The 12618-nt window shown below is 56.0% G+C and overlaps 1 protein-coding gene and 1 non-coding gene across 2 annotated transcripts in view; both read right to left on the bottom strand.

Annotated features, from left to right (window-relative positions):
- Window positions 1–12618, bottom strand: part of ASS1 (argininosuccinate synthase 1) — a 57995-nt gene extending 45377 nt beyond the window's left edge. The window contains exons 1-4 of the mRNA XM_008005925.3: window positions 12329–12618; window positions 7057–7118; window positions 5075–5184; window positions 3045–3113 (exon numbers count right to left, since the gene is read on the bottom strand). Coding sequence (XP_008004116.1) covers window positions 3045–3113; window positions 5075–5184; window positions 7057–7118; window positions 12329–12381 — 294 coding nt within the window. The 5' untranslated portion in view covers window positions 12382–12618. The remainder of the gene's footprint in view (window positions 1–3044; window positions 3114–5074; window positions 5185–7056; window positions 7119–12328) is intronic.
- LOC119622362 (small nucleolar RNA U13) lies at window positions 7419–7518 on the bottom strand. The gene has a single exon (XR_005239014.2). It is a non-coding gene; the product is annotated as a small nucleolar RNA U13 (small nucleolar RNA).

Raw genomic sequence — 12618 nt, 5'->3', positions numbered from 1 at the left:
GCGCCCGCCATCACGCCCAGCTAACTTTTGTATTTTTAGTAGAGACGGGGTTTCACCATGTTGGCTAGGCTGGTCTTGAACTCCTGACCTCAGGTGATCCACCTGCCTCGGCCTCCCAAAGTGCTGGGATTACAGGCATGAGCCGCTGCTCCTGGTCCATCCTAATGTTATATGCAAGAAAATAAATATGGAAAAACTCCACATAAATTAGAGTGTAGAGGGTTCCCAAGACCCAAAGGTTTGAGAACTGCTCATTTAGAGTAAAGTACAAAAGCCAAAGCCGTGCACAAAGCCCTGCTTCCGCGCTGTTGAAAGTGCACTCGAATCTTCAACACTCAGAGCTCTTTCACCCCATCCCGAGCTACTACTCAGACAACCCGTCTCCTCAAATCTTCAACACTCAGAACTCTGTCTCCCCATCCTGGGCTACTGCTCAGACAACCCCTCTCCTCTCCAGCACTTGGGAGACACAGAACCAAGGAGGGACATTCTAGTTTCAGGCCTGTGGCCAGTAGGTGACTTGGGACTGGGGCATCCACTCCCTCATTTTAACATGCTAACTTTAACATGCTAATTTTAACATGTCCATTTTAACATGCTAATTACCCTGGCAACCTTGCAGAAGCACCCCACAGAGGGGATCAGTTCTGACCCGGCAGGTGGGCTGGTGGCCTTGCACATCATCCCTGTTATGTCTCCTGCTCACTGCCCCAAATGAAGGGGCACAAGTGGCAAGGGCTTCTCCATGCAGAGTGAGCACATGTGAGCAGGAGCCCTGATGACCTTGTTCACCATATATGTCCCGTATGGGACAGGGGTCTGCCTGCCACATGCCTAGATTCACAATCAATGCACCAGACTCAGTGAGTTTTCTGATTCTGTTGAATGAATGGAAGAATGGGTAGACAGAGAGATAAAAGAGGGAAGGACAGGTAGGGGGATGATGGACAGATGGATGGATGGATGAATGGATGGATGGATAAATGGTGGATGGATGAAGGATGGAGGGATAGACGGATGGAGGATGGATAGATGAATGGCTGGCTGTCTAGATGAATAGATGGATAGACAATGGATGGATTAATGACAGATGGATATGTGGATGGGTAGATGGATGGATAATGGGATGGATGGATGGATGGATGATGGATGGATGGCTGGATGGATGGATAGATGGATGAATGAATGGATGATGCATGGAAGGATGATGAATGGTGGATGGATGGATGATGGATGGATGATGGATGAATAAATGGATGATGGATAGATAGATGGATGATGGATGAATGGATGATGGGTGGATGGATGGATGGATGGATGAATGATGGAGGGATGGATGGATGGATGGATGATGGAAGAATGGATGGATGATGGATGGATAGATGGATGATGGATGGATGGATGGTAGATGGATGGATGATGGGTGGATGGATGGATGGATGATGGATGAATGGATGGATGATGGATGGATAGATGGATGATGGATGGATGGATGAATGGATGGATGGATGATGGATGGATGGATGGATGGATGATGGATGAATGGATGGAGATGATGGATAGATGGATGGATGGATGGATGATGGGTGAATGATGAATGGTGGATGGATGGATGATGGGTGAATGATGAATGGTGGATGGATGGATGATGGATGGATGAATAAATGGATGATGGATGGATAGATGGATGATGGATGAATGGATGATGGGTGGATGGATGGATGGATGGATGATGGAAGAATGGATGGATGATGGATGGATAGATGGATGATGGATGGATGGATGGTGGATGGATGGATGATGGGTGGATGGATGGATGGATGATGGAAGAATGGATGGATGATGGATGGATAGATGGATGATGGATGGATAGATGGTGGATGGATAATAAATGGATGATGGATGGATAGATGGATGATGGATGAATGGATGATGGGTGAATGGATGGATGGATGGATGATGGAAGAATGGATGGATGATGGATGGATAGATGGATGATGGATGGATGGATGGTGGATGGATGGATGATGGGTGGATGGATGGATGATGGATGAATGGATGGATGATGGATGGATAGATGGATGATGGATGGATGGATGATGGATGGATGACGGATGAATGGATGGATGATGTGTGAACGGATGGATGGATGGATGATGGATGAATGGATGGAGATGGATGGATAGATGGATGGATGGATGATGGGTGAATGGATGGATGTATGATAAATGGATGATGGATGATGGGTGGATGGGTAATGGATGGATGAATGATGGATGATGAATGGGTGGATGGATGGGTGGATGGGTGATGAATGGATGGGTGGATGGATGATGGATGAATGGATGGATGATGAATGGGTGGATGATGGATGAATGGATGGATGGATGATGGATGGGTGGATGGGTAGATAGGTGGATGGATGATGGATGGATGGTTGATGGGTGAATGGATGGACAGGTGATGGATGGATGATGGATGGCGGGGTGGATGGATGGATGATGGGTGGATGATGGATGAATGGATGGATGATGGATGGGTGGATGGTGGGTGAATGGATGGATGAGTGATGGATGGATGATGGATGACTGGGTGGATGGATGGATGGGTAATGGATGGATGAACGAAGTATGATGAATAATGGATGAATGAATGGATGATGAATGGGTAGATGGATGATGGATGGATGGATGGATGATGGATGGATAGCTAATGGAGGGATGAATGATGGATGGATATGTGGATGAGTGGGTAAACAGAGATAAAAGAGGGTGAGTGGGTGCACAGATGGACAGAGAGATAAAAGAGAAGGGAAGGTAGGTGGGGAAGAGACACTCCACCTGCATGGGAAGGTGAGTGGGTGGAAGAGGGCCTGGGGGAGGCAGAAAAACAAGAGTATTCACACACCTGAGAGCAGATCTCATACTCTTAGAAGCAAGAAGACACATTGGAAGGGATGGGATCCCTGGGGCAGGAGCATCCACCACTGCCCCTCCACATCACCGCCCCACTCCCAGCCCAAACCCCTGCCTCCCGCCTGGTACCTTTTTGGCCCCAAGCTTCAGTGCCTTCTTCCTGGCTTCCTCGAAGTCTTCCTTCTGGCCAATGTTGGCCTGAGGAGCAGAAGCAGAGAGGCCCTGTCAGCCCCTGTGGGTAGCCCTGGGTTCGCACCGTCCACATACAGCAGCCCCCATCCCCTGCTACAGAGACAGCTTCCATTCCATGGCCAAGTCACAGTAAGAAGGAAAAAGCACAAAGTCCAAGGCTTGGAGAGGTGAGATTCTTCCAGGAGGTGAGACAGGGAGCTGGATTGCAACGTGGCGCTGGCTGGTGGCTTCCGTGGGTTGGAGCACTGGCTGAGCCTGGCCCTGGCCACATAGGCTGCAGTCGTTGCTGGAAGGTCTAGGGTTCTCCTGAAACTCATCTGTCTTTTCCAGAAAACTCTTTCTCAGCCAGTGCAAAGATTAGCTTGTCAGGGCCTTCCTAGCCTCCAGCTCTCCTCCCCAGTCAGACTGGGCCATCCTAAGGCAGCTGAAGAGGCGGGAGGCAGAGAAGCCCGTGCTCAGGAACTTCCAGCTCTGTCCCTGCGGCCGGTGCCCTGACCTCGGGGTCCGGCGGCCCCTGTCTAGACACTGCTGTGCTTCCTCCTGCCTGGACTCTGGCCTGCTGCCCAGATCCTGGCCTCAGCCCTCGCGCCCTTTATTCTGCTCACCAGACACTGGAGTGTTGCCAAAGCCCAGCTGCAGGTGCTTCTCTGAATCACATTCAGCTTTTAAATCCCCCAGGTGGTAGCCCAGAGCTCTATACGGCCAGCTCCTGCTTGCATTGCCCCGCTGTGCTGCCTACAGTGAGATGGATACACCCTGGGCTCTTTGCAGCCCCTCAAAGCTGTGCTCTCACCCACCAGGTGACTGTGAGCAGAGTAGTTCTTTCCCTGGGCCTCACTTTTCCCAACCTGAATGACAAGGGCATTGGGTGTGGTGAGACACGCCGATATGCCAGCAAACAAATCACTTTTGGCAAGAGCTAAGTTTTGTCTGTCCAGAGACAGCCTCACTTCCTCTGAGACCCAGCCTCACTTCCTCTGGAAACAGAACCTTCTTTCCTGGGTGGACCCCATTCCACAGGGATGGAGAGGAATACATCCTGCCCACTGTAGGAGCAGGCTCATGGCCCAAGTCTCGCACCCCATGATGCAGTCATAGTGACTAATGCACGGTGGGTTCCCATGGGCCCTACTGGGGGTTAGCCCTCCTTCTGGGGAAAGGTGGGCTATGAGGGTGACCATGGGCCTTGCCTGCCCTGTGGAGAGGCCAAGAATGAAGCCAAGTACAGTTGGAGACGGATCTTGGAAGCACCTGGATCCAGCCCTGCCTGAAGCCATCCTACCTCCAGACTTCTCAGTTATGTGAGCCAAGAATTGTCTTTTCCCTTTCCTTTTCCCATAAATTGGTTTGAGTTGAGTTTCTAAAATTTACACCCAACAGTCCTGAATAGCACAGCCGCACAGAGGACTCAGAGCTGTGGCCAGGTTCAGTCGGAGAGGAGCTGGTTTAAGAGGGATGACTCCTTTGGGTCCTGGATGGGGAAGTGGCATCACGCATAACCCATTACCCGTGACCTATTTCCCATCCCAGAACCAGGTGACCCCCAGCGTCCTTCCAGCTCGGGTTTCCACAATCTTTGCGGAATTATTGCAGGCTGATGGCGTACTCTGGAGTTGGGAAGACCGTGTGCCTTCCCAGGGCTGGCAGCAGGTCCCAGCCCATTGCCTCTCTGCAAGCAGGTGGACCAGAAGCACTGCCAAGGTCACTGCTGTGCCCTCCCCGCGCCCCCGTCACCTGGCTCTGGAAGGCATCTCAAGGATGGCCAGTCTGCATATAGAGAAAGTGAGGCAGTACAATGAGAAGCTATTTTCCTAGTTCCAGTTCAAGACAGGCTTAGAGAGAAGAGGCCAGGCTTGAATGAGTGATGGTGAGCAGACAGGCTGATAACCCGGACAGAGGATGACAGGGGGCAGACAGGTCAGGCTGCGGGACACGCAGGAAGACAGACACCCAGGTCGCTCCCTCACCAGATAGGCAATGACGTCGTAGCCTTGTTCCTTCAGCCACACGAGGATGCACGAGGTGTCCAGGCCGCCACTGTAGGCCAGAACCACGGAGCCTTTGCTGGACATAGTGTCTGGCAGGAGTCGAGGAAGAACTTGAGTGACCCTGAGACAGCCAGTGCCCCCCGCCAGCCCCTGCAGATGGCCCCGCCTCAGCCTTGGCCCTGGACAGCCTTGTCTCCCGGGCAAGCTGCCACTGGAGGTCAGGAACAGGATGTTCACCTTCAGCGCCTGCCACCCCGGGGGACCCTGACCTCGCACAGTCTGCACACACCCCCACGGACCACGCTGGGGCCTGAGAATGCTGACTGCCGTCCTAGGCTGGCCAGGGAGAGGCATCTTTTAGACCTGATCCCCCAGCAGGGACGTAAGGCGGCTGAGGCTGAGCAGTTTGGCCCAAGGCCAGGATGTGAAGAATGCACGCAGGCAGGAGATGTGGGAGGGGCCTTGGCTCTGAGCCTCTGGCAGCTGACACATCCCCCATCAGAACTGCTCCTTGCCAAGCACTGGCAGGGCCCTGGGAGCCTCAGCTGGATCTCCCTGTGCCCCTGAGCCCCCAGTACGACCCCATGAAGTAGGAGTCGTCATCCCTACTGGGGAGGCAGACAGCAGGGCTCAGAGAGGTCAGTGGCAGGCTCAGGGTCACACAGCACACACGAATCCGTGCTTCCCCAGTGTGCAGTGCCGACACCCACCTGCAGGTGGAGCAGGATGCTGTGGGGCAGGTGCCCAAGCCCCAGTCCCTCTCCTATCTGGAACCCCATGGAAACTTCACTGGTTGGAATTTTAGACATGGTGTCTCTCCAAATATGAGCACCTCTGAATTCAACTCTGCCAATGCCCAGTTTGGAGGGACTCAGAGACCAACTCCCCCAGTGTGCAGGTAGAGAAACTGAGGCCCAGGGAGGTAAGGCGACAGATAGGCAGAGGTCTAAAACCTCTGCAACCAGCGGCCCTTCCCGGGAGGGGGACAGATGGGCGAGCAGGCCCTCTGCAGCCAGGAAGCGCCTGTGGTCTCCCATCCTGCCCCACCCTCCGCCACAATGAAGCATCCTGAAGGCACCACGGCCTCCTGTCTCCTGGTCTTTGTAGCCATGCTTCTTCCCCAAGGGCTCTCCCTGAATTCTGGGCTGCCCTTGGGCTCACTCTGCCTCCCCCACATGCCTCCTGTGGCCCTGGGCTTGGGTGCCTTTACTGTGTCCAATTTGCTGAATAGGAAACCAGGGTTAGAGAGACGAGGTCACGTGCCCAAGGTCATCCAATCAACAAGCAGCAGGCACAGATGTGGGCCCAGGCCTCCAGGTTCCAGCCACTGCGGACACCTGGCCCCAGCATCCCACTTTTCCTGAATGGACAGGGCATGTTTGCTCTGCCTGGGAATGTTTCCACCTGAGTCCGACCAACGTCACAAGGTCAGAGTCACCCAGGGTCTTTATTAGACACTATTGGGGAAGTGGAGCCCTGAAGGGTCACCCGGCCATCACCATTGCAGTGATGCAGGCATCGCTATCCTGAGCACTGTCCGTGTGCCTGGAAGCTCGGGGAGAGGAAGTGGCTCTCCCAGGCCTCCCGGCCTGTGCTGCAGAGCGCGGCCGTGTAGCCAGGTGGACTTTGGAGCCCCGTCACATGAGTATTCAGTCCTGTCATGTTGCGCGGTCCCACCCGCCAGTCAGCCAGGGCTCACAGGCCTGTGCTGCCCTTTGGACTTAGAAGGGGAAACACCTCACGGGCCACGCAGCTGGGGCAGAGGAGGTGGTTCTGGTCGGTGCCCACAACGTCCCTACTGGGCATTCAAGCCCCTGCCCCCGAGTTGCTGGTGACTCAGCAGGCCCTGACCCTGGAGCCAGCAGGTGGCATCCATGGCAACTGCAGCCAGGCAATTGGCCATGTGGGATAGAGGGAAGGAGGGAGGAAGGGAGGCAGGGAGGGCTTAAGGTGGGCAGTACCTGGGATTGGAGGCGTGAGTTCCTGGCGTCTGGAATCTGTCTTCACGGTGCAGTGAACCACTCTGCAAAAGCAAAGCTACTCAGCTGCCTGCAGGCAGCCTGGGCCATCCCAGAGGCCATAAACCTTACCTCCCAGCCACCCAATCTCCTGTGAACAGCAACTGAGCGGGGGAAGCCCAGGAGCCCCAGAGCCACCTGTCCTGCCCCCTGCCCCAGAAGGCATTCAGGAAATGCATGCAAGCCTACCCCTGTTTGTGTGTGATGGCGTGGGTGGTGTGGTTGGGTTGGGAGAAATTCTGTTGTATGTTGTAAAACAGCTCTATTGAGGTCTACTTGACAGATCATAAATTGCATTTTTTAAATATCAGATGGGTAATGAGCCAACATCATAACAAAGTTTGAGGGTGGCACCTCACGAACACATGAGAATACCCAATCAGCACACTCATGAGCTACAAAAATAATCGCATATTTTTTGGTGTCCAATTTAGCAAGTTTCGGCCTGCGGATGCGCCTGTGACGCCAACTCCACAATCAAGGGAATGGACATGTCCGTCTTAGGCCGACTCCTTCCATTTGGGATTCTCTTCATTTTAGAGGCAGGAAAACTGAGGCTTGGGCTAAGGAACTTTGCCCTGCATCTTGTTTGAGCCAGGACTCAAACTCACATCGGCTCAGCTCCTTAACCCACTGCTCACGGGTACAAGACCACCATCCCTCTCGGGGAGACGCAAGGAAGGGAAGTCCTGGGCAAGTGTGATCTGATGATGCTGGCCCAAGATTCACCCAGTTCTGAGAGTCACCCCTGCTCCTGCCTCCTCCCAGAGGCACCTGGAGCCAAGAAGGTAGGCACAGGGAGGAGCAGCTCTGCAGAAACACCTGCATTGCCTCAGTGACCTGCCATGCCTCCTGCCTATCAGAGCTCTATCCTCTTTCCTTTTTTTTTTTTTTTTCCAGACAGGGTCTCATTCTGTCACCTAGGCTGGAGTGCAGTGATGCAATCTCAGCTCACCACAGCCTCGACCTCCTGGGCTCAAGGGATCCTTCCACCCCAGCTCAGTGCCACTAGCCCCAAGTAGCTGGGACTACAGGCACATGCCACCACACCTGCCTCATTTTTGTATTTTTTGTAGAGATCGGGTTTCACCACATTGCCCAGGCTAGTCTTGAACTCCTGGACTCAAGTGATCTGCCTGCCTCAGCCTCTCAAAGTGCTGGGATTCCAGGCATGGGCCACCACATCCGGCCATCATGCTGTATTCTCACTGCCCTCTCCCCCACTACGAGCTCCATGGAAACAGGGACCATCTCCCAGATGCCTGTGGCAGGCACTTAGAACAATGCTGTTAGTTCCACTCTCTGGAGGTCAGCTCCTCACTGCAAAGAGAGGGCTGGGGTGCCCCGAAGCTGTGGAGTCCTACACATGCTCTCATGGCCGAGCACGGTGGCTCACGCCTGTAATCGCAGCACTTTGGACGGCCGAGGTGGGTGCATCACTTGAGATCAGGAGTTCCAGACCAGCCTGGCCAACATGGCAAAACCCCATTTCTACTAAAAATACAAAAATTAGCTGAGTGTGGTGGCATGCACCTGTAGTCCCAGCTACTCGGGAGGCTGAGGTATAAGAATCACTTGAACCCGGGAGGTCAAGGTTGCAGTGAACCAAGATCGTGCCACCACACTCTGGCCTGGGTGACAGAGTGAAACTCTGTCTTAAATAAACAAAACGGAACCAGTGAGCCCCTCCTGCCTGCCAGGCTGTATCTGGGCAGATGTGGGCTCTGAGGCTCTTAGCCTCTGGGGCTGGGCATGGTGAAGCAATGCATGGACTTGGCGTGTGTACCTGAGACAGTGCGTGTGTGTGTGTGTGTGTGTGTGTGTACTCACCCAGGGGTGTGGACCTGAGAGTACACAATGTGTGTGCTTGCATGCGTGTTTGTAATGTGTTTGGGCTTGCACATGTGTGCCTGTGTGCATGCACATGTGTGTGGGTGTTGGGGCCTGTGTATGCATGCAGAGAAATGAGCTGGGCAGATGAGCTTGGGAAAATGATGTAATCAGACAGCAGCGTTGCTCCTGCCCTCCCAGCAGCGGGTGGGGCACCCTCCTCCCTCAGCCTCAGCAGGTCCCTAAGCTGCATTTGCAGCCCGAGGCAATAACTGAATGAAACTGAGGGCTTGCTGTCAGGGAGGAAGTGACAGGGAGAGAAGGAATGGCAGCTGCAATCCAGTGAGTGCTCACGCCAGGCACGGCACACAGGTCAAGTCCACCAGACATGGGTTTGAGTGGCTCCAGCTCTCTAGCATAACTGCTCAGCTGCAAAATGGGGGTTCGAACAGCCTGCTCCCCACAGGGCGACTGTAAGGATTTGGTGAGATGCTGGGGGAAGGAGCCCAGAGCTGGGCACCAAGCATGTGTCCACTAAGCTCTGTGCACCGCTGCCATGGCTGACCTCAGCCAAGTTCCTGGCTTGTTAAGCCTCAATTTCCCCATCTGTACAACCTAACAGCCCTCTGGGTTCTGACCCTCCCGGACGTTGAGCCTTCTTCCTGGGAGCTGCGCCTGGCAGGCAGATCCTGGCTGAGTCCAGCCTCCCCTAGTCCCAGCTCCACCCCCACCACATCCCCCAGAAACGGCCACAGCAGGTTTTTCCAGCTCCTTGGCCAATGCCCACTGCTCTCCAGCCCTCCTTCACCAGAAGAGACACCTGGGAGGAGGGAAGGTGGCCTTGCATCAAGGTACCAGAGCCACCTGGCTTTCACTGGGATGGCGTTCTCTGTGGCCCCAGCCACAGCCATATGTTCAGCTTCCAGCAAACAGGCCAGCCTGGGCGCCCGCTTGACACTAAGGAAAACTTGTGCTACTTGAAAACGTCAGAGCTGGAATGACAACAAGAGCAACTACTATGTTCAGAGTCACAGGTGCATCATCTTAAGGTGGAGACTACCATTGCCACCTGTTTACAGAGGCAGAGGCAGAGGCTAAGCGGCTCGCCGAGGTCACAGGCTAGTGGCTTCAAACCCAGCCTGACTGCAGGCCACTTGCTCTTCCCTGCACTCCGCCCTTCTCTCCCTGGTTCCTAGGAGACCTCGCATCTTCTCCCCTTTGCTCTACACACCTTTCAGAAAACCAGTCCCCCAGTGGGTCATGGTCAACCTGCCCACTATTCCTCCGGAGAGCCTGTGTGCTACAGCTCAGGCCTACTGCCCCGTGGACGGTTCCCCTGCAACCCCTCTCTGACATTCTAACTCAGCTGAGCTCGGTTTGTCTTTGGTGATGGAGGAAGGGCACATTCTTCATTCACTTAACTCATATCGAAGTGCCTGTAGGTGCCTGGTCTCCCCCAGTTCTGGGGAGGGGGCCACGCCCTGGAAGATCAACTTTGCCCAAAGCTACATCAGAAAACAGAGCCTTAGACTCTGAATTCCAGAGAAGTTACCTCTTTCCACATGGGTGCCCGGTGCCCACAGGCAAACCACTGACTTCGGGGGCTGTGTAGTCAGTGCTCAAATGAGGCATCTGGTTGACCTGGCTGGCCTTCCAGCACCCACGGGCCAAAGATGAGATGGGCCCGGGTTGGGAGGGGGAAGCACGTGCGCAGCAGGCAGTTCTGGACCTGGCTCCACCCCAAAGCTCCTGAGGGCCCTGGGCCTGCTTCCCAAGCAAGGAGACTGTGCTGAGAGTGGGGCCTCCCCTTCCCTCTTACCACGTGCCTGGCCCTGCCCAGGCGCTCAGCAGGCAGGAGTCACTATTCATTCACTTGATCCACCCACACAGAGCAGAACCAGAATTACTTCTCAGCATGGTGCACAGATGGCCCCTCCAGGACAGGGCCCTGCCCCCACCCCCAAGCTCCACGCCCCAGGCCCTGGGCCAAAGGGGTCTGGGAGGGAGAGGGAGTTTGGAATGGAGACTCCTCCAGTTTCTGCTCCTAGCCAAGCTTCCCAGTCTGTGTGGCTGCTTCTCCCTCCTTCTCATCAGAACCTAACCCCAGGCACAGTTATTGTGCAACTGGACCCAGGCCCAGCGCCCAACAGTCTATACAGAGCCCTTAGCAGCCTCACACTATCTGCATGTTTCCCGAGCCCTCAGCCCCAGCCAGCTCTAACAGACTGAAGTGTGGGGGCCAGGCGCTTCGGGTGGCTCTAGCCTGTAATCCCAGCTCTTTAGGAGGCCAGTGGGAGGAGGATCGCTTGAGCCCAGGAGCTTGAGGCCAGCCTGGGGGACATGACGAGTCCACATCTCTGATAAATTTTTAGAAAGAAAAGAAAATGAAAGAGAAGCTTGGGAATCTGGAGGCTGAGCCAAGGCCTCACCAGGTCTCCCCATCACCGGGTGTGTGCTTGCTGGGAGCCGAGGATCAAAGCCCAGGTCCCCTAGGTCTTGATCTACCCCTGGGGAGAGAACAGGTCTGTTCCTGCCCTGAGATCTGCAACCTGACCCGGCTGCTCGAAAGCGGACTCTCCACTTCTCAGAGACTACTGAGGCCAGGCCAGCCCTCCTCAGGAACAGCCCCCGCGGACTGGGAGAGGAGTTTCCTCTCTTTCACAATGACCCTGTCTCCCTGGAGGGGGCAGTCGCCGAGGGGCCAAAGGCAACAGCAGCCCGGATAGAGGATATTCCTGGCACCGCCCCTCCCACAGAGCCCTGCCCAGGCCAGCAGGAAACCCGCCGCGAGGCCGCGAGACTGCCAGCCCCACCGGGGAGAGCCGGCTGGCTGCCGCCCCCTGCAGGGAAGGGAGCCAGGGCCACCACGCCCATCTGTCCAGGGTAAACTGAGGCTGCGGGGAAAGCGATACGTCCAAGCCCGAGAGGGGCTGGAATCCTGGTTTTACGCAGAGAAATAGAGGTGGAGACAGACGGCGAGTCGGAGAGAGGGAGAGAGAATCGGGAGCCGCCCACACACTCCGGACTCCCTAGTTCTCCATGTGGGGGCTTCACGACACAGAGGACGCCGGATCCGCGAAGGAGTCCCGAAGGGACCCGGCTGCGCAGGGAACAAATAACCAGATCCGCTCCTCGGACCCGGGGATTCGCGCCCCCGCCGCGTCCCCCAGGCCCCAGGAACCTGGGATCCGACGCCAGGCGTCTGAGCATCGGGAGCCTCTTCCCTGCTGCCTGGGTCCCAGTCCCCGGCGAGTGGCGATCGGGGGTCCGCCCTCTGCCTCCGCGGGCCCCGGAACGCGCGTCTCCTCCGCCTCCTCGGCTGGGCCCGGGAAGGGGGTGCCCTAGGCTAGGAAGTGGGCAGCGAGAGAGGCCGAGGGCTCCTTACCGGGCTCGGGCAGCGGTGGTAGGCGGCAGAGCAGGGCCGGCAGGGGTGCGCATACCAGGTTATAAGCACAGGGCCCAGGGGGCAGGGCCGGCGACCGGGGACACGTGGGGGTAACGCGCGCCACAGACCCCGCCCCCGGGCCCGGCCCCCGCCTGGAGCCGCTCAGGGTTTACAGCCACCTGCAGATGGGCGGGGCCCGCCTCCCCCGGCCTCGTCCCCACCTCCACCCGCCTCCCACCAGGTCCCAGCCTGGGCCCGGCGCCGGCTCACCCTCCCAGGGGCGTGCCAGC

This window comes from Chlorocebus sabaeus, chromosome 12 (assembly GCF_047675955.1).
Source record: "Chlorocebus sabaeus isolate Y175 chromosome 12, mChlSab1.0.hap1, whole genome shotgun sequence".
In the NCBI taxonomy this organism is placed as follows: domain Eukaryota; kingdom Metazoa; phylum Chordata; class Mammalia; order Primates; family Cercopithecidae; genus Chlorocebus; species Chlorocebus sabaeus.
This window is presented reverse-complemented; position numbering and strand designations above follow the sequence as displayed.